General features: G+C 28.6%; 2 protein-coding genes across 2 annotated transcripts in view; both read left to right on the forward strand.

The window, feature by feature from the left end:
- Positions 1 to 26,686, forward strand: part of LOC111030430 (melanopsin-like) — a 49,080-nt gene that overhangs the window by 11,606 nt on the left and 10,788 nt on the right. The gene's annotated exons all lie outside the window — the stretch shown is intronic.
- Positions 12,708 to 15,374, forward strand: LOC111027298. The gene is made up of 2 exons (XM_022305667.1): positions 12,708 to 12,722; positions 14,970 to 15,374. The coding sequence occupies exons 1-2, from the start codon at positions 12,708 to 12,710 to the stop codon at positions 15,279 to 15,281; spliced, it is 327 nt and encodes a 108-aa protein (XP_022161359.1). The 3' UTR covers positions 15,282 to 15,374.

Consider the following 26,686-nt stretch of genomic DNA (forward strand, 5'->3'; position numbering starts at 1 on the left):
ATTTGGTGAAAATGTTAAATATTTACAGTCATTTGTTTTGAATTACAAGAAAATAAGAAAATCGTTCGATAAAAATTAAGGGTAAATTTTGCAATGCCGTCAAAAACTTACGAGGAACCTCGCATAACATTTGCAAGTTTCAGAGCTAAAAACCATTTATTCACAATAACTAAAAAAACTAAACTTAGTCGACAATTTTTTATTCAAGATCTTCCAATGAGTTTCACAAGACCATTATAGATAATTATTATCACAATAAACTTTTGTTATAGGCAGTAGCGTACCAATAGGGTAGCATGAAGGGCAAGTACCACGGGCCCGAGGCCCCAGAAGGCTTGAGAGGGCCCTTCAAAAATGTGGCGATTTAAAAAAAACATTTTATCGTTATTGCAGAATTTTAGTTATTAATAAAACTAAGTTCTAGTAAAATTAAATCACTTTAAAGTAAAATAAATGTAATAACTAGAAAAAACCGGCCAAGTGCAAGTCGGACTGGCGCACGAAGGGTTCCGTACCATTATCTATAAGAACCAGTGGCGGATCGTGGTATGGTGCACAGGAGCACGTGAACCACCCAAAAAAATAAAAAATATATAAAGAATAATTAGATTCCTATCATGGTAATATATTATACACTAAAATATAATTGATTATTATGCACATGGTCTGCAAAAAAAAAAGTTATTTCAGTTTTTCATTTTGAGGAGTGCGTCTTTATAGATTAAATAATTCGCGGAGCCCAAATTGTTTGTGCTCCGGGCGGCCGTGTAAATATAAGCAACATGTCTCGACTCGTCGGTTAGTAATATATGGTAATTTGGAGCACATTCAATGTGTGCCCCAAACCTATTTTTATCAAATCGCGATGTCGCGTCGATCGTTGAAACGTAAAACCGTACATTATCGGATTATCATTATCCGTTTATATTGCGCCAGTGTGCTCTCGAGGTCAACTATTAACTACTTTAATACCGTCAATATCAATATAATATAAAAACAGATTAAAAATTGACATATTGTTACGAATTTAAGATGTTTAGAAAACTAATATTTTTACCATATTACATAGGTATTTTATACATTTCTTGTGCACCACCTAAGGTGAACCTCACGAGCCGCCACTGATAAGAACGGCAACAAAATCATGTCTGTTGTATGGGAGCCCCCTTAAATATTTATTTAATTTTATTATTAGTATTTGTTGTTGTAGTGGCAATAGAAATACGTCAACTGTAAAAATTTGAACCGTCTAAGTATCACGGTTCATGAGATACAGCCTGGTGACAGACGGGCGGACAGACGGACAGCGAAGTCTTAGTAGTGGGGTCCCGTTTTACCCTTTGGCTACGGAACCCTAAAAATGACTGATACACGCTACACGCTTATAGGTGGATTATATTTTTACGTGCAGCGTTTGCCCGCATACGCGCGGCGACTGCGATATTGCTATATTAGTATTGATATGTAAATACAATAATTATTCTGGAACAGAAATAACAAGAAAACGCACTCAATATTTAGAGTATAACCTTGAGTCTAGGATTAACGTATTAAAGTCTTAGAAGTCTGCCGATTTCTCGATTCGTTATCAATTATCATTTATCATATACACTATACGGTATATTATACTGTCCGGCTGAAAATTGAAATAGCCGTCGTTTTTCGATATTATTTTGTCATTAGTTATTCTGTGGTCAGTCGTGAGTCGTCATTCGTTGAACCAAATAATTGATATTCTGATCATGTCGAAAAAAGTACCTAGTGGCTATGAAAAGCGTAAAAAAAATGCAAGAACAAGAAAAAGTATCAAAACTGCCTAAAAATAAGTGGTTATTTATATTATTTTAAAAAAATAAGATACATATTATAATGTGTAATAAAGAATGGCCATATTATTCATAATAGTATAATAAATATGTTTTAAATTATTTATTATCTTTTATAACAGGGGTGTGTCTAGATATAAATTGTGTGAGTAATTGTATGTTCTTCATATTACAAATTTGTAAGACCAACCCGAAGGCAAGCTGGATTTTTTTGCCACGGGCAATCGAAATTTTAGTTAAGCCACTGGTTATAGGCTGTAATTTGTTAGCTATAGGCTATAGCCTGGCGAAAAGTTTTCATCTCGTCTTTATGAATTTAGAAATGAAATAAGATTCAATGGCCATCGATCATAATTTTTGTAAAGTGAACATGTTTACCTTAGTTATCTAGTTATTCAATTTGTTCTATTACTCTTATATAATATGTTCATATTTAAATGCACTTAACTTGAGTCTTCAAGGGATAGAATAAAAAAAATTTTTTTGGTCAAAGCTAAAATTGAATAAGCAATAATAAAAAAATGTGGGCAAGTGGGTATATGTCTCTTCTTAAGGTAGTTTTCGAGCATGACATTTTAATGGATGTGTTATATTTTAATTCAATGATAAACCATTGCATACGAAAAACGATCCTGGGCAAAGACGGCGTGTCATCCTACCACGGGTACTTGAAATAATTTTAAAATTACCACATAGATAATTAAAAATGTTTATAAAAATCGAAAATATTTCATATGGCTATGAATAACTTTTTTTTATTAAAGGTAGAAAAACTAGTGAAAAATCTTCTATTACACTGTTTAATATGAGCTATGAAAAGAGAAATGGGATTTTGATGAATTTTTATCAAAGTTTGAACTTTAAATGCCCAGAAAAAATCATCCTGCATCTGTATCTTTAATATTTTTGAACTGCTATAAAAACATCTTGTAAAGGAACTTCTCATTAAATTTTCAAGCTTTTATACTAAGCAAAAAATTTTTTATCGACAATTATTTAAAAATGTAGGTACATAATTCAAAAAAATTCTCAAGGCTTATATAAGGTTATTTATAATAGCTTAATAAGAGTCAATATGAGTATTATTACCATATATGAAAAATAAAAATAAATATATTTTTTGAAAATTTCAAATATCTGCGGTAATTAGTTTTTGAGTAACACCAAAAAAATAAAATCGATTTTTTCAAAAATTGGTTAGCTTAACCATGACTATTTTTTTTTTCACTTTTTTAAACTATTTTTCTAAAGCTCACTAAAACTACTTGGAACCATCAATTTTTACCTCTTTAAAATACCAGCTAGATTCAATTTTCTATCAGAAATAAATAATAATGATAATGTTGGAAGTTGGAGCATTTTTACTTCAAATAATTATAATGCATTCATTCGCTATAAGCTCACAATATAAAAAACACACATCATTGTATAACTATACATTCATCGCTACGGAATTCAAAATAAAAATTATGGGATTTTTGTCTATAAAAGAGAAACTATGATCTCTTACGATTTCAACTATCTTCAAAAGTTTGTCATAAAATAAATTCATTTTTATGTAAAGTAGGGCCAGGGGACGTTAGTAGTACCTTCAGTGGAATCTAGACTGTTTAACTATCTAAGGAGTATATTAAATCGTATTGTTGATATTATAATGTTAAAGTAGAATTAGGTACATAAATTATCTATTGTATTCAGATTCACCAACGATTTCCCCGGAGTTAGACCGAAGATTTGAGATTAAGATGGCTGTGAACAAACTACAAACGGCATGACTTGTTATGGTCAAATTTTAAACTTCTCCTGGAGCGACAGGAGTGCTAGCATCATCCAAAAATCTAGAGGATTTGTCTGAATAAATTGGTACTGTTTTTTTTTTTTTTAGAGTAGCACGATGTTCTGGTGCTGGCGGCAAACCCCTGGGAGATATCGCGGGAGGTGACAGCTAGAGGATCCTATCAAAATAGTCCAGAAAATCCCAAATAAATTGTTAAGCCATCATAATATTCAATAAAAGAAAAATAATAATAATAATAATACCCCTTCGTGACTACGCCACCGAGTAATAGTCTACTACTACTGTCTATTATACTGTTCGGTAGCCGATTTGTCTTTTCTTTTTCTTGAGCCCTACATTATATCATACTAGGTATTATTAAAGTATTACGCAAGTGCACTTTTCAAATTTTATTCGCGCACTGCACTAAGGCACATAGTAATATAGAATACACTATTTTCTAATGGTGGGGTGGGGATTAAGATTTTTTTAATTTAAAATATTAAAATTAGTTACCCGCGCACTCCACTGCCCCGACAAACAAATCATTTTTAAGTTGCTGATCAAGTAATAACATAATATATCGATTTCCTTTTCGCATGTTTCACTATTATATTATTATGTACACCACTTAATGTAATTGATTTAAATGATTTATGGACAGATGTCGTTTCTAAACCGTAGATACTGAAAATATTTTAACCACTTAATTATAATAATATTATATATATTATATATTATAAATAATAAAATAATAATATATTAATATGTAACATCGTATAAGATAATATTGTAACTAATCAGGAAAAAAAATATTTAAACACAGTTAAAAGTAATTTTTATTGAATTGAAATGCTCTTTATAGTCATTAGCACGTAAAATACGAATGGTTATGTGTACCTGGGTAAATACATAACAAATTCTTTGGAAGCTTCTCGCGGTTAACAGTACTATATCTATAAATGAATATTATATTTTTTATGTTTTTTATTAAATATTTTTATTACATAAGCCAAGATACAGCCACTCACCAGTGACAAAAATAAGAAGATTGTGAAATTATCTATAATCGCATATTTTTACATTTTTTATTTTAGAGCTTCTCAGTAACAACTATTATAGCTCAAATCGCATATTTATAGTGGTTGATCGTATGATATGCTAAGTGAGCCCAAAGTTTGTTCCATATGGTACAGATATTGAAAATATGAAACTGTTATGGTGCATATTTTGGCATATTTCGGCCTTTTGATGTTTGAACGACTTATATTACTGCTTTAACTGTTTCATAAATGATCAAAAATAATTGTTGTTTACACAAACAAAATTACTATTTAAATTTTGGTTTTATATTTATCAATTAAAATATCAAAATAAATTGATAAATAGACAGGACATGTCCCGCAATTGTAATGTCTTTAATGGTATTAATCTATCGGTTGGCACATACTTATACCTCCTCACTTATTAAGATAAGATAATATTGATTCAAAATTCAGGCCATAGATATGATTTATTTATTAAATGTTTATGATTATGATTTATGAAGAAATAAATATTATTTCCGAGCGCCGATTTGGCTGGTTTTTAGTGCATATAAGTCCACACACTAAATTAATAATAAGTGTACACTATACCGGAGGGGCCAACTTTTTCCGGTACTGTACCAAATAAATAAAAAAATAATGGGGTTGTGCCATAAAAATGTTAACACTTTTTCATTCTATAAACGTATACAATATATCTATTCTATTTCTTAACACGACGCACTTTTTTACGATTAATTTAAATTAAAACGGTATTAAATAAATAATAACAAAATTGAGTTTGAAACGACAATAATATTTCATTATTGAGCGAAGAAAATGTCGTATAGTGACTTAGAACACTTATGCCAGATTGCACAAACAATCACTAAACATTTAAAGGGCCAATAGTGAGTTAATGGTCCCTTGAACATGATTTAGTGGTTCTTGATTAATCCATTAGATTAATAAAGTATATTGTATACGACCCGGACATTAAGTACTTAAATTATATTTTTATTACAATTTAGTTTAGACCATTTTTTTCTCTTCGGAATGATGTATTTGTTTTTTTATTACCATAATAATAATATGTTAGATAAGGCAAGTTAGGTTGAATTTATGCATATTGGCTATTACCTATACCTACTGAACATTATCAATATTTGGTTGAAATAATTTAAAATTTGCATTGATAGCTAGTAATGATGTTGGGTTATTATATCCGAAGCGAATATGTCATCAATGATATCAAACGTGCTTATGCGCCACAAAAGGCAAGTTGGTTGGCCTGCCCTATACAAACATTATGAACACGACAGCTTAAAACCACCAAGGAGATGTGCTTATTTTCGATGTGCTTATTAGTTAAAAGCTTAGTACATATTTTCATCACAATAGAGCCAAACACCCACGCCAAAAAGTTATCTGAAACTAGTTATCTATCTTCTGCAGTGTTTACCGCTCTGTAATCTATGTTTGATCGTAATAATTAACGACCGATAATGTCTGTTGCACTATAATTGCAGTGCACAGTCGTGCGTTATACTGAGATTAGTGTTGTACGAGTTCTTTCATGATGATATATAATTACTCATACAAAATGCGGAACCATCAAATCGTGTTGGATACTACTCGCAGGGTATTAGTTTTCACATGATGAATGATGGTCGTGTTTGGTCATTGATCGGCAAATAAATATACATAAAGCACTACCAAAAAATAAACACTGCTTCCATAATATTATTATACAACTGCAAATTGAACTTTTTGTCGACATCGCATGTTTACAGTGCGATTCAGAAGGATAAATTTTCCACGATAATGGGTTCGGGAATTATGGGAGCTCTGGTCATTTAAAATGAGAGTAATTAATATTCACTTATCTATCAACATGTATAACGTGTAAAAAAAATAATAATAATTCATCAGACATGGGTATTTTAGAAATCAAAACTTAGCATCGATAACCGTGTTTATATATGTTATTGATATTTTATTCACAGTTTGAATTTTTTATGAGAAACCTTGTTTTCATTTTTCAATCCTAAGCTAAACAAATTTTTGCGTAAATACTAAATATCCCCGTTTGTCCTTAATCTATTTTTGGTTTTTTTCCGACGGTTTTGAAAACTGCTAGGAATTTTTTACTTCTGACCACCTCCCCATCGAAGTACCGACATTATAAATTGTCCCACCAGACAATTTTAAAGTAGAAAATCGAAGTATTTTTCCAAAACATGATGACAAACACAAAAAACACACCATAGCTCCGCTCAGAATCTTAAATGAGGGTGAGTAATGAGTATGCCTGGTGAATCACCCAGCTGTATACAATATAACGACCGTCAACCACAAACCGTTACCCACCTTTATACATATATATATATATATATATATTATATATTATGTGCTTTAACGTTTAATATATTAAACGCTGTCCAACATTGTCCATGTTTTCCTCATTTTGACGGTAAACTTTATGTGTTCCGGGTTAAATTCGTTTGACGTTAGTACACAACTCTTTCTCCGATCGACTAAAAAATAAACTTATGAACAATCTTGTGATCTTTGACCCGCAAGAAATTACACAATTTATCCGCAAAAGGTTCCACGTCGTCGGGTCGCCCCTAAATAAATGTGTGCCGTTGTATTATTATAGACTACATAGTAACGGCAAAGTAAAAAATAAATAATGAAAATAGAACTATTCCAACTATAGTATATCTACTACTACAGCCACTGGCCTGTCTTCTATTGACTATTTTTCAAACATTTCGACATTTTAAATAAGGTTTAAAAAAATTACCAGTTTATATACTAGTACTAGTAGATAGTACTGTATAAGAGTCATCAGTGTCATAAGTCATAACTACCGGATGCGGTATGGATTGCACATCGTCCCCAAACCAATAGGCCCCTTGTCGGTGTGTTAAAATAAATTGTATTGCCGTGGATGTAAGAAATTTTATTTGAGTAAGATAAATAAAAGAAAAAAATAAGCTTGATCATAAAAATATTAAAATATAATAAAAATGCATAATATTTCAATCATGTATATATATATTATACATGTACCTATACCTAACTGTTTATTTGTTGACAGCGGTATTTTTTTTACAATTTAACAATTTTGTTTTTAATTTATATTATAAAGCTATATTAATAGCTATAATAATTCGTTCATATTTTGCAGCTGCATTAAGACTGTAGAGTACTTATCTATATTACCTACAACAGAATTATTTTATTTATACTTGTTGTTCGCGTGTTTTCTCCAAAATAGAAAAAAAATCTACATTTTCCAATCTTTCAAATTGTTATATTGGAAAAGTAGATGAAAAACGTCTGTCCAAGTAAGACTATACAGGTGCTCTGTAAATCTATAAAAAAAAAAGTTCCATCCATGAAATATTGTTATATGAATCACACTTCACTTTATAATTATGGGGAAAAAAATAATATTAGAATGACATCTATAAAAATATTCAAAACAATATTGTTGAAAGCAAATCTAGTAGAATACTTATTTCTTAATCAAAACGCCGGCTATAATCTTAGTATTGACATTAGGTAAATCATTTTTTTGAAAATAATATTTAGGCCCCAAATCAAGGTTTGATACCATCTCTGTGATGTGTGGTTGCGGCATTATTTTGTACTATTAATTTTATTTTTTCCCGGATTTACAGTTGGTTTTTGGGATAACTTCATCGATGTCAATGTCGACGCACTGTTTATAGAGCATAATCACAGAATATTTTGGTATTCATTCCACTCATTATCAGTGGTTTAGTCTAAAATAAATATCAATTATTAGAGTTCAATTAATTTAATAGCTGTTTTATTATGTAGATATATATATTGTGTATTATTTTATTTATTCAGGTATTTTATTTTGTTTATTAATTTAACTTAAATGAAATAATACACAAATAAATATGTATATACATTTTTACCACTGTGTATAGTATATAACTAAACAATTTTATTTTATTTTTAGCTATTTAATGTAATATATTGTTATGTTCTTATACGTGTTTTCTATGTGTTTTGATAGTAAATGTATCTTACTCGATAGTTCTTAAAAATATAATTTCATTTTATTAGGTACCGCTATTATACATTTTAATTTTTAATACTCGTTAAATCTGTTTTCTTTCTAAATAGTTAAATGTTCGTTTTTTAGATTCATTCATAATGGCTAGAACTTTAAAACATCCATACATTTAGCCAGTTTATACTTTGAATAATAAATATTCTTATTGAACGTAAGCTATAACTGTTATTACATTTTTTTAGACGATTTTAATTTCTTAGTTTTTTCATTATTTACTAATAAATATGTGTAAATAGTGTTCTATAAAATTGTATATTATATGATTATAAACTTTTAAAACCAAATAAATAAAAATATTTTTGTTGAATCACTCATTTTAATTTAATATCTCTTACACTAAACTTCACCTGCAATGTGTGCGGGTGTTAAGTGACTACCACTCGTACTATTTTTAACAATTTTAATTAAGATGAATAAAAAAAAATCATTATTGTGTTCAGCATTACATTTTATTTCATTAAAATTATACTTAACTTTTCTGAGATTGAAGTATTATCGTGACAATTATCACATAACTCTTAAAAACTAAAAAAAAAAAATGTAATTAAATTATAAGTATAAAAAATAAATCGTCATTGTTGAAGCCTTAATGGATAATAATATAAATGTAAAAATAATAATATAATCGAATGCATTTATTATTCAGTATTTATAGGTATACCTATATCGTTAATCTATTAATTATTACTTTTTTGACATTTTAACATTTTGAAAAGTGTATTATATAACGATTCGTTCTATAATGTCCATTTGTGATTGACAAATTATTATTGAATTATTTATCAGAAACAAAGCTAAATGGACAGGCATTTTTATGATGTTCGTATATTTTGAAACTATGGAACCCCTAAAATCACAGAAAGTCAGTATACTCTACATAAACTGAGTCATTCTATCTCACCACATTTGTATGCTTATAATGGGCAGATCACAGTTAGACGGTGAATATAATATGTATTATGTATGATATAATATTTAAGTGTAAATTAAAAACGATTATCATCTGCAATTAATACGTATTTTCCAAAACTCATAATAATTCGTACTCAATACTACAATGAAACAAAAACCGTTTTTAGATTGAAGGGTAATTGACAGATAGTTGTTTGCAATTGTGATTAGTGGCCATAAGATGAATCGCATAAGACTCGCATAATATTAGACCAAATGGTATATTATGCGTATTTATGCGTTGAAGAATCAATGCAGTTGTTTCAGCTGTCGCATCTTCCATATAACAATGTTTGTGTATGCTAATTGTTTCGTGTATATTGTATCAAAGACATTAATTCTTAAATTGTAAAGTTTTTTTTTATTAAATTAGTATTTATGTAGCCTGTTTGGATACCAACAGGTAATTTGTCAATAGGTAGTAAATTATTTATGATAGTAATTTTTATTTTGTATTAGTGGCGAGACACAAACACAATGAAAAAACTCACATCCTCTTTGGTTTTAACAAAAAAGTAAATGCATATTAACAGTTCAACGTTTTAAACCAATGAAAGGTATTTAATAATGAATTAATTTAGTAATACCATAAATGCATTATGCGTAGATACAAGTAATTAAAAAATCAAATCAGTGAGTATTTGATCATTTTTCACAACAAGTCAAGTTGTTACGACAATATTTCAAACAAAACCTATAAAAGGTTGTTTGTTATTTTATTGTCGTTCTTTGATTCTTGACAAGCATATCATTGTGTTCATCACCCTTAAATATTAATGTGAATTGCAAGTGCTATAATATATTCTCTTTATCGAAAAATATTTACATAATTTGAGTATAAAAATGTATGTTTTGTGGGTATTTTATAATATAGAATATATAAATATTTACTCAATAAAGCCGTTTGAATACGACTTTCACGATTTCATATTGATTTCTAAAATATATTAAATATTAAATATACCTATACTTATATAGAGACAATACCAATTTATTCTGCTTCCATAGTTCCATCAAACTAAGGTTGAAATAATATAAATTATATAACTCGAAAATTACATTTACCACTTGTCGTCCAAAAATTAAACTTTATTACTTTAATCAAACGAACAATAAACTTCTACGGCCCAAATATAGAGTGGTATACCAATAAATTCAAAAGTCTAATAGCAATATGATTTACAACACAAAAGTATTTAGTATAAGAAAATTAATTTTTTTTGGTACATTTCAATCATATAATACAACGTTTAAATATTGAATCCAATTTTACTTATTATAACTTCATAACTTAAACTTATAACTATTGTAAGTTCGTTAGTAGTAAAATAAATTTATAATTATTATTATTTTCAAATTACATAACATGAATGTACGATTCTATAATGTATAAACGATTCTGCAGAACCAAGCTGTTTGGTATAGGTTCATAGCGCATAAAAGTACTAATAATTTATAATGTGCATATAATATATACCATGTTATAGGTATATAGGTCATAGGTGTCTAGGTATATTTATAAATCTAGTATTTTCTAAAAATATAAAAACTTTCCTTTTAAAATTATTCTGAATACGCCATTGTTATATGGAGTGTACACAAATTGTGTGAAGAGGGGTTTTGCGAGTATAATTAAAAAGCTTTTTTTCAGTTATCTTATATAATATGTAAGCTCTAGAATGGTATAACATACAAATAAGCAGTGGCAGCATGGTTAGTTTTAAAAATATATTATAACATTATATTATATTAATACACAGCTCAAGGGTCTATCAAGGCTAATCAAGACAGCGTCGTTTAAATAATTTATAGTTAGTTTGCAATAATAATATATAAACATAGGTTTTTTTACAGTGTAATTTTTATTTGTCGATTTGTCCTGTACCTATTAATCAGCTTTTACTACCTCAATTTGCACATCATAGAATGTACACTCCGTGTAGTAAGAGCCCGTAAAAAATATGATTTTCAGCTTTTACTGAGTATACAAACAGTAAATCCTAACATTAACTAGTAAAACCTAGCTCTACTCAGTGATCGGTCATTTACGGTAACACATACAAGTACTCACAAAATGCACTAATTATCTATATTATATCAAATAAAACAATCTTATTTAAAACTAAATGTGTATTTGAACGTTTTAAACGAGGAAATAATCAAAGTTTCAAAATTAGAGAGTTTTTATAATAAACTTTAAACACGAAAATCTAAACTTCTTTATCATACATAATTCTAAGTCTGAGCGTGTTTTGGGTATAACCATCGTAATATCAATAATTGTTTTACTTAACCTGGATTGAAATTATCTTCCGTTTTACCAGACTAAAACGTAGGTAGTAATGAAATTGGTGAGTTCGGTGTATTCAAGTTTTTGATATAATAGGATTAACCGCATAGTTATTCCAGCACTCTACACCATATTTTGTCCCGAAATGTATATATTTTCTAATAACGAATAGAATAATATAACATTTCCATGTATACATTTCGCGTTGATAATTGTAATTTCGAAATGCAGAAGCTGATGTTGTAATTTCAATTTATAAAAACGATACATTTAAAATAAGATTAAGAGATCAGATTTTTTTACATTGTAGTATACATTAAACGAATTACACTGCAGTTGACATTACAACTCCCAGGCTGATTTTATTTGTTAAATTATTAGTTTTTAATGCTTTTTTTACGTTGATGTTAGTCTCCTCCTCCGATAGTTGTTAATATTCACTGCTTTGAAAAGAAAAGACACAGTGTGTATTACTTACGTATCGTGTTTTCATCAAGTGCGAAAAACGAAAAATATTTTCCAATGACTTTGGTTGTGGGCATCCACACGCGTTTGCTAGCAGCACCTTTGATCTCACACTCATTCAGTCATGTCGAAATTTGAATCAAAAATATCCAACGATATTCTATAAAAACTTGAGGAATTTTTTTTAAAGGCCAAGATCTCAGACCTTAGAACAATATAATCTCCTTACACGGGGTTACGGTAGTGCAAAATCATGAAAACATCTCAGGTATGATGTCGTTGAGGTTGAGCGTATGAAAATCACTAATGGGATAAACTCTAACTCGTGTGCGTCATGACATCTAGTTAAGTTTATCATGCACTTTAGCTTAAGTTTTAAGCTTACAAATGGAAATAAGTTATGATTATAGGTACCTAACAATGTTTATAATATAAATTATTAAAATTGTTATTTCTAAAATCAGAAAATGTAATATTAACTATGTGCTTATGGTGGCAACCAAGCCATATTTTTTAAAAGCTCAATGTTTGTAATTAGGTACATTGTTTTTAAGTTTTCAAATTTGAATACCATGATTTTTTTTAAACGTTACGAATAATGTTTTTCATAAGTTTGAACAAATATTTAAATAAATTGAAATCCGCAGAGATTCGTTTTCCGAATACTATGATTTATTATTTCACCTAAATGCGTAATAAAGATATAAAGCAATATTCTAAATCCTAATCCTCGATGAGCCCGTGTTAGGCCACTAACAAGAATTATCATAAATGTTTTATATTTTAACCTAAAAATCTAAAAAAAATATACAAACACAGTTATTTTTACAGACATTTAAAGTTCAAATTTGGACAAGATTACATATTATTAATACCGAAAATAACGTTTTTAGTTATTTTACTGAAATTTAAAAATACAAATCGTGGGTACTTGAGACTCAGAGAGTCGGACATTATTAAAGTATATACACTATATTATACACAATGACATTTCTAAATGCAACTTTTTGGCAAAAATGTATTCAACCGACTGTAATACTATAATAACGCATATTAATAAAATAAATCACTTTGATCACAATAATACCATACAATTTATTAAGTAATATTATAGGCTGATGGGCCGTCTTCGCACAGAATTATTTTTCGTTTTCATTCAATGGCGATTTAATTTAAAATTAACACATCCGTCACAATGACCTTCTGGTCTCTATATACAGCAAAACGTTACCCTCTTACCAGATTTTTTTAAAACTGCATACATACTTTTGGTTGAATGTGGGTAGAACTGTTCTTTGTATATGCACCTAACTCAGTTTTTCAAGTACCAAGAGTACCTCTCCGAATCGGTCATTTAGACACGATATATGGTACGTCTTATTAAAGAGGTAATTCCTGCACTTTTTTTTTTGCACTATAATTTGTTTGCTACAGGTTGAACAATACGTCAATACCCTTATAACTGCAGGGTTTTATACTTCCAGTGGGTAACTATTAAGTAATAGTGAACACGATAAGATGAAACTTATTTATTATCAAGAAACAAACACGAACTTTGAGAAGTTTGTGCCCGGTGAGTTGATTAAATAGCCCCTTATTGTCATAGGTAAGGTAAGATTTCATTATTGACCCATATTCATGTTTCAATGAATTTTACGTCTGAAATATAAACTATTATATTGCATTAACTACAATATATTTTTCAATTTTGGTTTTCTTTTTTCTCAATTATCGTGCTTAGCTAATATTGTTTATTTAAAAAACCAAGTGGCTTGTATGTACCCAACCGTACGTGCTGAGGAAACGTATAACTTGGACCACGAATAGTTCGTCAGATTACCTGCCATTAATTAAGCTTATCTACATTTTAAATTATGTTTGTAGAACTGCACATAATAAATACATCATTTTTAAAGGACAATACATATCCAAATAAAGTGGTATCAGTTACGATGCAATATTTACATAATACGTAATGGATATAATATTCGATTTTTTAAAATCCTATTTGAATTCTTAATATTTTTTTTGTTAGATTGAACATTCAATAATGTCTTAATTTTGGTTTTGAAATTATATAGTTTTGCAATGTCATTATACTGAAAGATGAAATTATAAGTTCCATAACTAAGTAAACTTTATTGAAAATTAAATATTATTTACTCTGTTGTAATTTGTAGCCTTCAGTACCTACTTAAAAAATAAAACTTTTTGGATATGAGATCTCGTATTCGGATTCAAATCTATGCTATTTAATTTCATACCCTAAATAATAAAATTTGAAAATGATTAAAAATGTTCTTATTTTTATAAGACTTAAATATCACGATGATTATAGTAGAATTATTCTCTACATATCATATTTCAATTAGTATTTAGTAGGAACACTAGGAACGTATTGTTTTATGTTATTTGTATTGAAATGTAAATTAATACTTTTTATAATAAACTAAACCATTGTAATATTAAATACCTACTTAGTACTTATACACCTATAGTATTTTTTTTTTTTTAGAAAAAACACTGGCCTCTTTTATATCAAAGAACAGTATGCAATTTTTTTTCTCGATTTAATATTAATACGGACTTTTTGAATGATGATCCGAGCACATGGGACACTCAAATTAGTTATTTACACGGGAAAGAAAGTGCATGCTCGCTAAATGTAGTAAATGATACAGCGGAAAGAGCAGTTAAACTTATGGAAGATTTTCACGGAACCTTAACCAAAGATGATAAGAAGTCTGGGTTGCTATTACAATGTATACAAGAACACAGAAGACTATATCCTGATTGTAAAAAGGAGACATTGAAAAAAAAAATTTAATTAATAAAAATGTATAATAATATTTTAAGAAAATAGTACTTTCACACTCAAAAGTCAATATATCATTTAAATTATAATAAATAAGAAGAAGTATGTAAGAACGTAATTTATAGAGAATTTTATTATATTTAAAACATATTATGTAACAAATTTTAATTTTCCCTATTGCAATTGAGATATGTATAAAAATGTAAAATATGTCATTAAATTATGAATGAATTAATATACTCAAATTTCAAATTCAAGTCGGCACGGGTTAACCTTAATAAATTGACTTGAAACTTTTTGTAGTTCATTTTTTCATTCATATACACAAATTAAGTGGATGAGACCAACAAAAATGAAAAAAAAAAATTTAAGGGTCATCCTAACCTATACATACATAGTTTTCATACTACGTCCATTCATTTTTAAACTACAAATTCAGTTACCTATAGTTAAACAATTAAATCTGTCATTCCGATAACTTCTTAACAACTAAACATGTCTAGTAAGTAGTAACAAAACAATAAAAGATATAACAACGCATTGTTCATAAAAACAATAAATTAACTATTAAAATGTAGAATTCATATTCGTTTGAATCTATATATATATTTATGTATAATGATATTATGTTAACACAAACTAACAAAATATTAATAGTAGTAAAAATGTATCAAACTAAAGAACTAATGTACCTATATATTATTAAAATTATCATTTTACATTATATAATAATCGTTTATTTTCGCGTCAGTACACATGGCTTTATTGCGTCAAGTTTTAGCGAGTTAGTTCTAATTTTATGATGATGAATTAAGTACCACGATTTATTATTTAAACATGTTCACAATAACTTACAAGTTAACTCTTGATCTCGTGCCAAATTCCTAAATGGTTTAGTAAAATTTAACGTAAAAGAAAAATATGGGCAATACGTATAATTTAAAGTTTTAATAATGGTTAAAAGCCGAATACGTACAGCACTAATGCATGTTTTAACTTTTTATACCAAGAATAGCTAAGATTTTGACCCTGACTTAAACTATTTTTATGAAAATAACTTGATATCTACTTTCAACGTTACTATCACTTTCATTTATATGTTTAATATTTGTGTTGAATAAATAAATAAACAGACTAAGAGTTTAATATTAATTTAATATTAGTATTAAACTCTATGTGTACCTGTACTTTGCATTAAACAAAGGTCGTGCAAACAGTTTTCTTAAAATATGTTTAATTCAACAGTGAACGAAATGCATTTTATAATTATAAGATATCATAAACTGTTTGTTAATGTAAGGTTTGACTGTCTTGGACCTCTGTTTAGTTCTTGATAAAATTGCTTTGTACATAATTTAATCCATTTGTAACACTCTAAACGGTTCTAACAAGTACCCAACGGTTGTTGAATGTTGATGTTTTTGCATTTGTGGTAGGTACTCATTCAAATGTTTCAATACTACACTGAACGTATTTTCATTATTATTATATTATATTGTTCCGTTTTCTGAAAACTACTTAAAAAAAGTTATATTTTCCTTTATCTTGCTTTGAAAATTTCGGTATAAACAACTGTAAAGTGTTAGAAGAGGAAGTTCATACTGCTTTAGTACTTGTCACAAAGTTATTTGCAACTTTGCTCATTGAACAAAATAAAACAATATTAAAACCGTATTATTTTTGTTTGAAATGCATTGCCATAATAAATTCTAACCTTGACAATTATTACTAAGTTTTTTTCCTGCTCTCCGAGACAAGGTTTAGCTACATCACACTTTATGTAGGAAAATACTAACATTTTAATGTTATTTAGAACTTTCATTTTTTTTTTTAGTTTTATGTTTTATATGTGTTTAAATGAAGTATTATAAAATAAAAAAACAAAATAGATTTTTTCCTTATCTTGGAGTAAACCTACCATAAATTTCACATTTTTTCACCCTAAGTCTAAAAATGTACAACTATATTGGTGAATTCTAAAGTTAAATAAGTGAAAACTATCTTCTAAAAATGTAGAGTGGAATTTAGTTGACACTTGTATTCTTATACATATTACCAATATTCGTGGTATTTCAATATCAGTTTCAATACATTATAGAATAATTTTATAATACTCGTATAATATGTCATTAGGTCATTAAAATCAGAAGTCTATCAATTTGTGCTGCTATCTAAAACACAGTCAAAAACTCTGAAATTATAAGATATTTAATAAACCTATACTTTTTAGTAGTGGTGAATACAAGGGAAGTAGGTGGAGAGATCACTTTCCCCTCTCACAAAGTCAAGTTTCCTTCACTGAAGACGTATTTTAGTTAAGAGATGATTTTTAAATTTTAAACCAAAACACCAAATAGCAACTTCTGTAAAGTTAGTTTAGTAAAGCCGTAGTTACTAACTGTAACACGTTGTAGCTGTAACATGTTTTACGTTTGACTGAATCACAATGTTAACACCTTTTTTACATACAGCTGAATGCCTTAGGCAGTATAGGTTAATAAGACAATAAATAATAAATGTATTGATTTTACGATCATCACTCATCGTCATCATTCCAGGAGGAGAAGAAAGATTTATCAATTTAATGTAGTTTTAAGTTAAGTTTTGTTGTAAATCAAGTAAACGTATTATTTAAGTTTAAGTGTCGTGGTACTCCTAAGTAGGTAATACATATTTATGATAAATAAATATTATCTAATGGTATAATGTTTATTTTTCATTCAAAATAAATAAACAAGTAAGAAAATGTACAATCTGTAAAATTAAAAACAACGAGTAAATTTGGTGTGAGATTACAATCAACACTCGATGGCATGATAGATGAAGTCGTCCAGGGGGCAATGATATTAAAAATTCAGCTTAATTGGATTAAATTATAATTATTGTATGTAAGAATATATTTATAAACGTATAAGAGAGTTCGGGTAACCAATTTCATGTTAGGTGACTAGGAGGGCCATCCGGAAAAGCAATAGAAGAAAGTTTGATACGACTTTAAATTTGAAACTTTAGTCGATCCATATATTTGGATTCCTTAAGTTATTACAAGATGAAACAGTTGTATGTAGAAAATAATTGTATTATTAAAAGAGATGATTAGATGGAGAAGATGTCTTAGTTTATGTTTTAGTCGGTTTAGAACAAATCATTTTTCAATATGGTAAGTATGATGGGAAGTGGAACATTACATAACCTCTCATATTGTGACGTAACACATAAATGTACAAAAGTGGTTTGACGTATACCTGTAACGTACAACATTGTAGCCTTCCCGTAGACCATGTTTAGTCCAGAATATGAATACCTACAGTGGGCATTAAGATTTCTGACAATTTTCGTCATACAATTGGAAGAAAAAAAGTCACGTTGCCGTATCGCATTGCCAATACGATTGATATACTTACATAAAAATAAAACGAAAAACTATATTTTTTAATTAATTTTTTTATTGTGTACGATTAACACTTCAGTTTGAACGTAATTAACATAATTATGCTTGAATATTATTAAAGATACAAACCATAAGTATATATATTATGTTCCCCCAAAAAAAAGTTATACCTATTTATTATACGATTAAATACTCCGAATAAACGAATTACGTGAGGGTCAGGTACCTCAAATCTTTTTTATTTGGTCTATATTTAAACCACTGAACTGAATTTGTTTTAAAAAAAAAACACGATTAAAATTATAAGTAATTCCAATATTATTACCTACATAATTATGAACTCGCCATTCAATTTACCTACATAGTTTATAGTTTAAATAGTTTTGAAATCGACAAAAACTTTTGCGTACGACTTTTGTCCTTTTTTCGTCAAACTCTAGGGACAGATTTCCATAGAAAATAATAATTTATTGTGGTCAGTTATATAGAAATACGCGATCACGTTGAGTATGCAATCCATTGTAAATGTTATATCACAATATATTCTGTAGTTTTTGTACGACGAATCGGTCCGTTTAACCGCAATGATATATTTTTCTAACTATTTAAACAAAATTCTTTACATATTGATGTGAATTATTTTGTCCTCTGTCCATTCGTGAGCGATGTTCAATTTATTTTCAATAATAAGTGTTGGAGACAAAAAATTCATCGTTGACGTACACTTGAATTGTTTTTTCACGTTGCATCATAATTTTCAATTAAGTTCTAACAGTTGCACCATTGACTCGTTAAAAATATATCAATTAAACTTTTTCAAAGCTCGTTCAAGCATACAATATGCGAGAAAGCAATTAACATTTGTATATTGTAGCTAATTGACTACAACATACTGTTAAATACAATTATTTCGAATAAAGTATCAAACAATGGACAATCTAAACACTGTTTAAATCTGATATCCGACGTTTAATATTCGGTCGCTTACTGTGTTAAAATGAATGAAAACAATTTTAAGGTATGCCAGTTTACTGTTTTATTTCTACTAACACTTTAAGCAGTAAAAAGCTCCAAACATTTCACCCGCTGATCAGTAATTTATCAACAATTGGACATAAGTGGTTTAGTGCAATAGTGGTTAAGACCTATGAGATTATAATAATAATTCATAATCAATTTTTCGTAAGCTCACCAAAACGTTTTCGACCAAAAGCTTTTGAAATACTACTCGAGTGAGACGAAATTAAGAACTTAACCTTTTTTTCCCAATAAAACTGTTGATTGTACATGTATTATGTACCTATAGATTGTACACAAATAAAGTTAAAAAAAACTTAAAATACAGTTTATTGAGTAATTTGATTATAATTATAATTTGATTTTCTAATCTCCACCTACTATAATTTTACTTACTTAAAGTTTTGGGCGAATAATACTGCAGCTGGAGTAAATGCACACTTTGAATGCAGTTAAGCGCAGTATGCAGTAGATTGTTTACTGGATCTCTGAGGGCTAGGATAAATAACAATAGTTTCCTTTTAAATATACCGTCACTAAATAAAAATGTTATGAAATATTATAAAATGTTATCAAAAACCAAATAACTATAAACACATTTAAAATCCTAGAAAATGCATACATTTATATGTACTCACTAAATTAAAATAAAATTATGTAAGATAGTATTTGAGTAAGCAACATATGGCCATCTCCCTACATCCCTTCTTCGTCATTGTAATATTAATTTCAACTTTTATATCCATAAAGCGCTTACCATAAAAAAAAAAACCCCATAAATAAATTTAAGCAAGCACACATTAGTTTAAAACAAAGACTTGACCTTTTATTTTTGGAAAGCATAACCACCGAAATTATGAAACACATTTAGCCGAAAAAAATCAAACCCCCCGAATTTACGATAAATTATAATTCTCTACTACTTAAATAGTACTACTACTCATAACCATAAAATGTCGTCTAAATACTGACGTCATATCGTCACACTTTGAAGATTTACCGTTGAATATTTTTTTATTTCACATTGAGAAATGTTATGTTCGACTATATCACACGATTGAAAACGTTTATATGATATAGCTCTTCAGCTGAATAATTAAAAACACTTAAAATGCATAAAAAGCTCACCAGTTACCCAAAAAACTAATACAAATATACTACAGGGAACGTATTTATGCGAAACTTCGTCATATAATTTAGTTAGCTATCGAACGATTATTCAGCACGTGATTTTTCTTTTAAAATTACAATTTGGTTTAAATGCGATGAAAAAATAGGTGGACAAGTGTGTACCGCAATTCTGTACAGTGATTGTTGAGTATAGTATTGGAATGGATGTGTTGGACTTGAATTCAATAATAAATCATTTCATACTAAAAACGGTTCAGAACTGCGAAGGTGTGTCATCCTGCCGTACATCAAGTTTAATAATTAAAGTCCGCTGAATATCAAATATAGACATATAATAGTAAGACATTTAAAATCAAACGCTCATAAAAAAATCAAAGTTACTGTCCCGAAAACTTTTTTTTTTTTGATAAAGGAGTAGAAAAACGTGTTGAAAATATTTCATTAAAATGTCTAATGTTGGCTAGAAAAATAAAAATTTGTAGTATCTAATTTGTAACTGACATATGATTTACACATTTTCGGGACTCTGATGAATTTTGTCAAAATTCGAACCTTAAATGAAAAATAAAAAAAATTCTTTAATATTTTTGAACTACTATTAAAACATGTTATGAGGACTCTTGCATTATATTTTAAAGCTTTTTTAACAAATTCAAAAAGTTTTTATCGACAATAAATTTAAAGAAATTCAAAAATTTTCTCTAGGCTATAAATGTCTAAAAAATTGAATCATACATGGGAATTTCTAAAATAAAAATCTGGTGAAATTTTCTAGTGTCTACGGTTATTACATTTTGAGTTACGTTAAAAAAATAAAATAAATTTTTTCAATGATTGGTTTAACATACAAATTACCATTTTTTTTCACTGGTTTTTGTTTTTCCTGACAGTCTCAAAGAACACTGGGAATTTTCAATTTTGTATTTTGAACTCCCGAATGCACCAAATACATTCGCTTTTCTATCGATGAAGATACTGATGTAGAAAATTGGAGCATGTTTACAACCCCAAATAATGTCATAGAAATACATTGCAATAATCATTATAATCTAATAAAAAATATGGTTGTATAAATAATGGGTTGGTAAATAATAAATTGTAATAAGTTACTTATACAGTTATACGTTAATTCTTGGATAGCGTTTTAATAAATGTACAGAATTATGTATCACATGTTACATTTATTTTTATTGTTTACTATTTTTTATTTTAATTTTCACGGTAATTTTTTTTTTGTCTTATTCCACCGCAGCTCATTAATTATAAAAACGCGTCTTCGATTTCTTCAAGACTAAAAAACTGTAGACCACGGACACACGATATAAGCCACTTCCTTATGTTATCAAACTTTTTACATGCATTTCAAAATTAATTTTCGATATTCTGAACAAGTATATCATTGTACTCAGTCGTTCGATAAAAATTATTAAACATGTATGGCAACGTTTGCAAAAAAAAAAAAATAATAATAAACAGAGCATTCTCAATCGGAAAAAATCCATTCTCAATCGTACCGTACTCAATTTTATCTTACCATTTGGTTCAACTCCAAAATTCTATCACACATATAAAGTATTGGACATTTATACCATGTTGGGATGTAGATATAAGTTGTAGTTTATTTTATCCAGGACCCCGTGAAAGGTAGCGCTCTCCCTGTTCCATCTTTAAAATATCCAAAAATATTTGGTCCATCTATAATATCAACTAATAGTACTTTGATATAAACATTTTTTTTTTAATTCTTGTTTAATTACGTTCTCTACGATGGAGTTTTTTAAGTGCTTGCAATGCATTTCTATTTTCTCTAATGATATCGTTGAACCCTAGAAACGCTTAACAATACGCTCTTGCCTACGAAAGAGATTTTATTTTACATAACACACGGCACGTTTCGAGCATATTAAACCGCATATATTATACCCTCCATCGCTGCATAATATATATCAAAAACACAGTCACACGTATTATATAGGTTCCCACTATTTGTGAGACTTGACGACATTCATATTTCACATACATTTATAATATTATACGTCTTTGTGTTGTATTGTGTTTTCCGCGTTATGTATTATAATATGAAAACGAATATTTACTATTCATGTGATACTATGTTTTGTATATTTTTAAGGTGGTATTATGTCATCCGAAACACCTAAATGCAAATTGATGCTAGATCGATACACTTACGTTTAACTGATAAAACTTTATATTGCGCAAGCACAGTGGCAACACATCATCGTTATTTTTGTGTGATTTAGGGCCGATCTTTCAATGTCCTGTTTACGTTTAACGAGGACACTTGACCGGTGGAATTCTGACAGGTTAACCGATACTTAACCGGACATGTACAGGAACTAGATTAAATGGGATGAATCGAATCTTCGAATCTACGTACTTACCTACGAATATTTAGAGATATATCGTCGAGATATACCATCAGCGCAAAATGTGATCAAAAAAAAAATCCCAAAAGCGAAAAATTAAACATCCCCTAACAAAAAAAAAAAAATACCTACTCTAACAGATCACGGATGTGTGACGAAGTTGTAAACTATTAAGTATAAACATTGGCAATAAGGTATAAAGATTACTCATCACATTACGGTCAGCCATGTACACATATACATATAAAACTGTTAATATAATACAGAAGGTGTAAACCATGTTAAGTTCAATAGCTCTGAGCCAACAGCAACCCACGAGCAAACGAAATTATGATCACAATATTCGTATGTCTTTCGTCATACTATATATTTTAATATTTGATTAAGAATATTATGTAATAATAATACATATCAACTGGAACTTATTGTTTGATCTATCTCTCTTGAAGCTTCCTAGTTACGGTTAAACAAATGGAATTCATAGGGCTGTTAACCCCCTCCCCACTGAATTACCCAAATATACCAGTTTTTATAGTTTTTTAGGCTTAAGACATCTTCCGGTTGATGTTCTTTAAATACCTCAATCGAATTGTAAATTTATGTACTTAGACTGTGAAATTGGTCATTCAAGTGACGATGGTATGATTCTAGACCATTGGTGGTACTAGGCTCTTTTGAAAGTGGACCAACCCAGAGGAGTGGTATAGGATATAATATCTGCTGTCATTTTCAATAAAATTGCCTTAAATATCATCGAAACACGCTGATATTTTTCGCTGTCAGAACTCAGGAGCGATAGAAAATAATTCTTGAAATGCATCAGAAATGTCAGTGGAAGGTAAAAAAAGTCAATCTTGAGAAATAATTTAATCAATGTGAAATTTCAGATTAATTATGGTCGTATAGGTACCAATTCAATTGAATATAGTAATTTTAAAAGATTATCAACTGCCATCGTGATTTTTTACAATAAAATAAAATCGCAACTAATATTGATCATTGTATTACTTGGTGTAGAAAAGTTCACTATATTATTCGACTAGAAAAAAAATAACATTTAATCTAAACTAAGATGTTCTGTATTTCAGTACCACTTTTCAACATTCGTCTCAGTTTACTACATACAACTTACATAATATTATACATTCATTGAAATGGGATGGATGTGGCACTATTTTTCGCTACCAACTGAATCCCAATAAAATCTTTTGGAACGAATTGACGCCCGGATAGTCTTGTAGATTATAGGTGCGTATTAATTGATTCCACGTTGTAATAATAAAACTGAGTCCCATCAAACATTGAAAACAAACATCTTCGTTCTCGGTTTTATAGACTTATTAGGACTCTCAGTAATACAGACAAATTTTACGCGGGTCAGATATGGTTAAATTTTTTTTTTTAATTTTAATTTTGAACATTTGATTAATGTGTGCGATAAGCGTATGTATGATTCCGTTGTTAAAAATAGTAATTGAGTTGAATGTTTTATGTTGGTAAAAACGTAAGCGATAGATTTTGTTTAAAAGTATTCAAATCTTGTTAATTGTCTGGAATGAAACTGCAGCCGCATTCATTCTCCAATTTCTTTTTCTTTGGTCCTGATATAATTTATTTTGTTAACTATATGTGTTCATTTCTTATTTTTACATATTATGCGATCCTAATTTTTACCCGATGAAAGTCATTCAAATTATAAAAACGATATCACGCATTCGTCTCCATATTATACCTATATACGTACTGTTGATATTTATTTTTACATTTCTAAAGCATGGACTCAATTATTATATTATTTTTTTAAACATTCAGGTATGTGGCTCAATAAGTTTCATTGGTAGAAGCAGTGCAAGCAATTTCTACAGCAATTCAAACCCACACCTCCGATAAAGTCTGATGGCAACGATTTATCCTCAAACGATTTTTATTATTTTGTTGTAGTTCAAAAAATATTAACCGCAGAAATTCGGAACACCCCACTATTGCCTGTATAACTCAAATAAGTATTCATATGCACAATAACATTTTGAAAATAGTCAGAACAATTTTAAGATATTTAAATATACATTTAGAATTGTTCTCAGTCAAAGAGCTAGAAATGTATATTCAGATCCCTCATAAGTTATTCTTATAATCTTATAGCTATAATACAAAGGCTTCATTTTTTTTATTTTTAAGACATCTGACGATGCCCAAGTTGAATATTTAAGGTACACTTGAATCCGATTATCCAGAAGGGTGAGTTCCCAGTTTTCTTTTTATTTATAGACAGATAAAAATATTTGAAACGTATTTCAAATACAACACAGATACCTACACTGATATTTTATTTAATGAATTGTATTAATATATATATATATTCGTATTACAATACCTACTTGAGACTGATGAGTTTAATAGATTATAAAATTTCAAGAATACAATTACATACAAATTTTTTTTTAACACAGAAATTACATACTTACTACAATTATGTTTTATTTTCATTTTAATATATTTGATATTACTTAGGTAATGCATATCTTATATATAGGTAATATTATAGTATCATGATAGGCACCCAGAGTATTAACCAATGTACTGAATACCCCTAATTCAAAATTCTCAGTATATATATATTGAACTTAATTTAAAAGATTAACTAAAAAATGGAAAAATATAAAATTCACTTTAAATAATCTTATGTTTCATTCGACGGATGCAACAAATTAAAATACGTAATTGAAGTATAAAAAGCCTTTTGATGGTAATATTAATATATTATTTATCGTCATAATAGTATACTATGCACTTGTGAATAATTTATGAGTTTTGCTTGTAGCCATTAATGATTAAATGATTTAAAACAATTCGGACGATTCGGTGAAAACATTTTAAACAGTTCAGTAGCCTTTCCATAAATGGGTAAAACTAATTTTTATTCGTCGAGAATCTGTGTAAATAATAGATAAAAAGTTCAAATTCAATTATTCTACGGCGTCGACCTCGGTGTGTATAGGCGCAGGTATAGCTGTGCTCGCTGCATCAAACCAACGGCAATAATATTGTATTATATGGCATTATGGCAATATTATATCTTCCCTTGACGTCGTTATAATACTATATTGGTAAGGTTTATTTAATAAAATATCAACGAAAAAGTTCCACCCTTAAAAGACCGGTACAATGGTACTGGTTATATTATGTGCGTACCCACTGTGGTGATTACTTTATAAAAATGCATATATCTAAACCAAGTCTATTTCAGCCGCAATATGTCTAGGCCCTCTCTCGTTCAAAATGATATAAAATAAAAATATATATTCTCGTTTTTTCCAATTCAATATATGGCACTACAAAATGAATCCACTGGCGTATTAACCATGTTTTAATAATATCCCGTAACATAAAAATCTACAATAGAAGGCCCAGACTCTCAGATATATATTATTGTCGATAGCACTCACTTCCATTATAATAGTAAAAATTCAAAAAAAATCTACCTATGATTA

This window comes from Myzus persicae, unplaced genomic scaffold, assembly GCF_001856785.1.
Source record: "Myzus persicae strain clone G006 unplaced genomic scaffold, MPER_G0061.0, whole genome shotgun sequence".
NCBI classification, from domain to species: Eukaryota; Metazoa; Arthropoda; class Insecta; order Hemiptera; family Aphididae; genus Myzus; species Myzus persicae.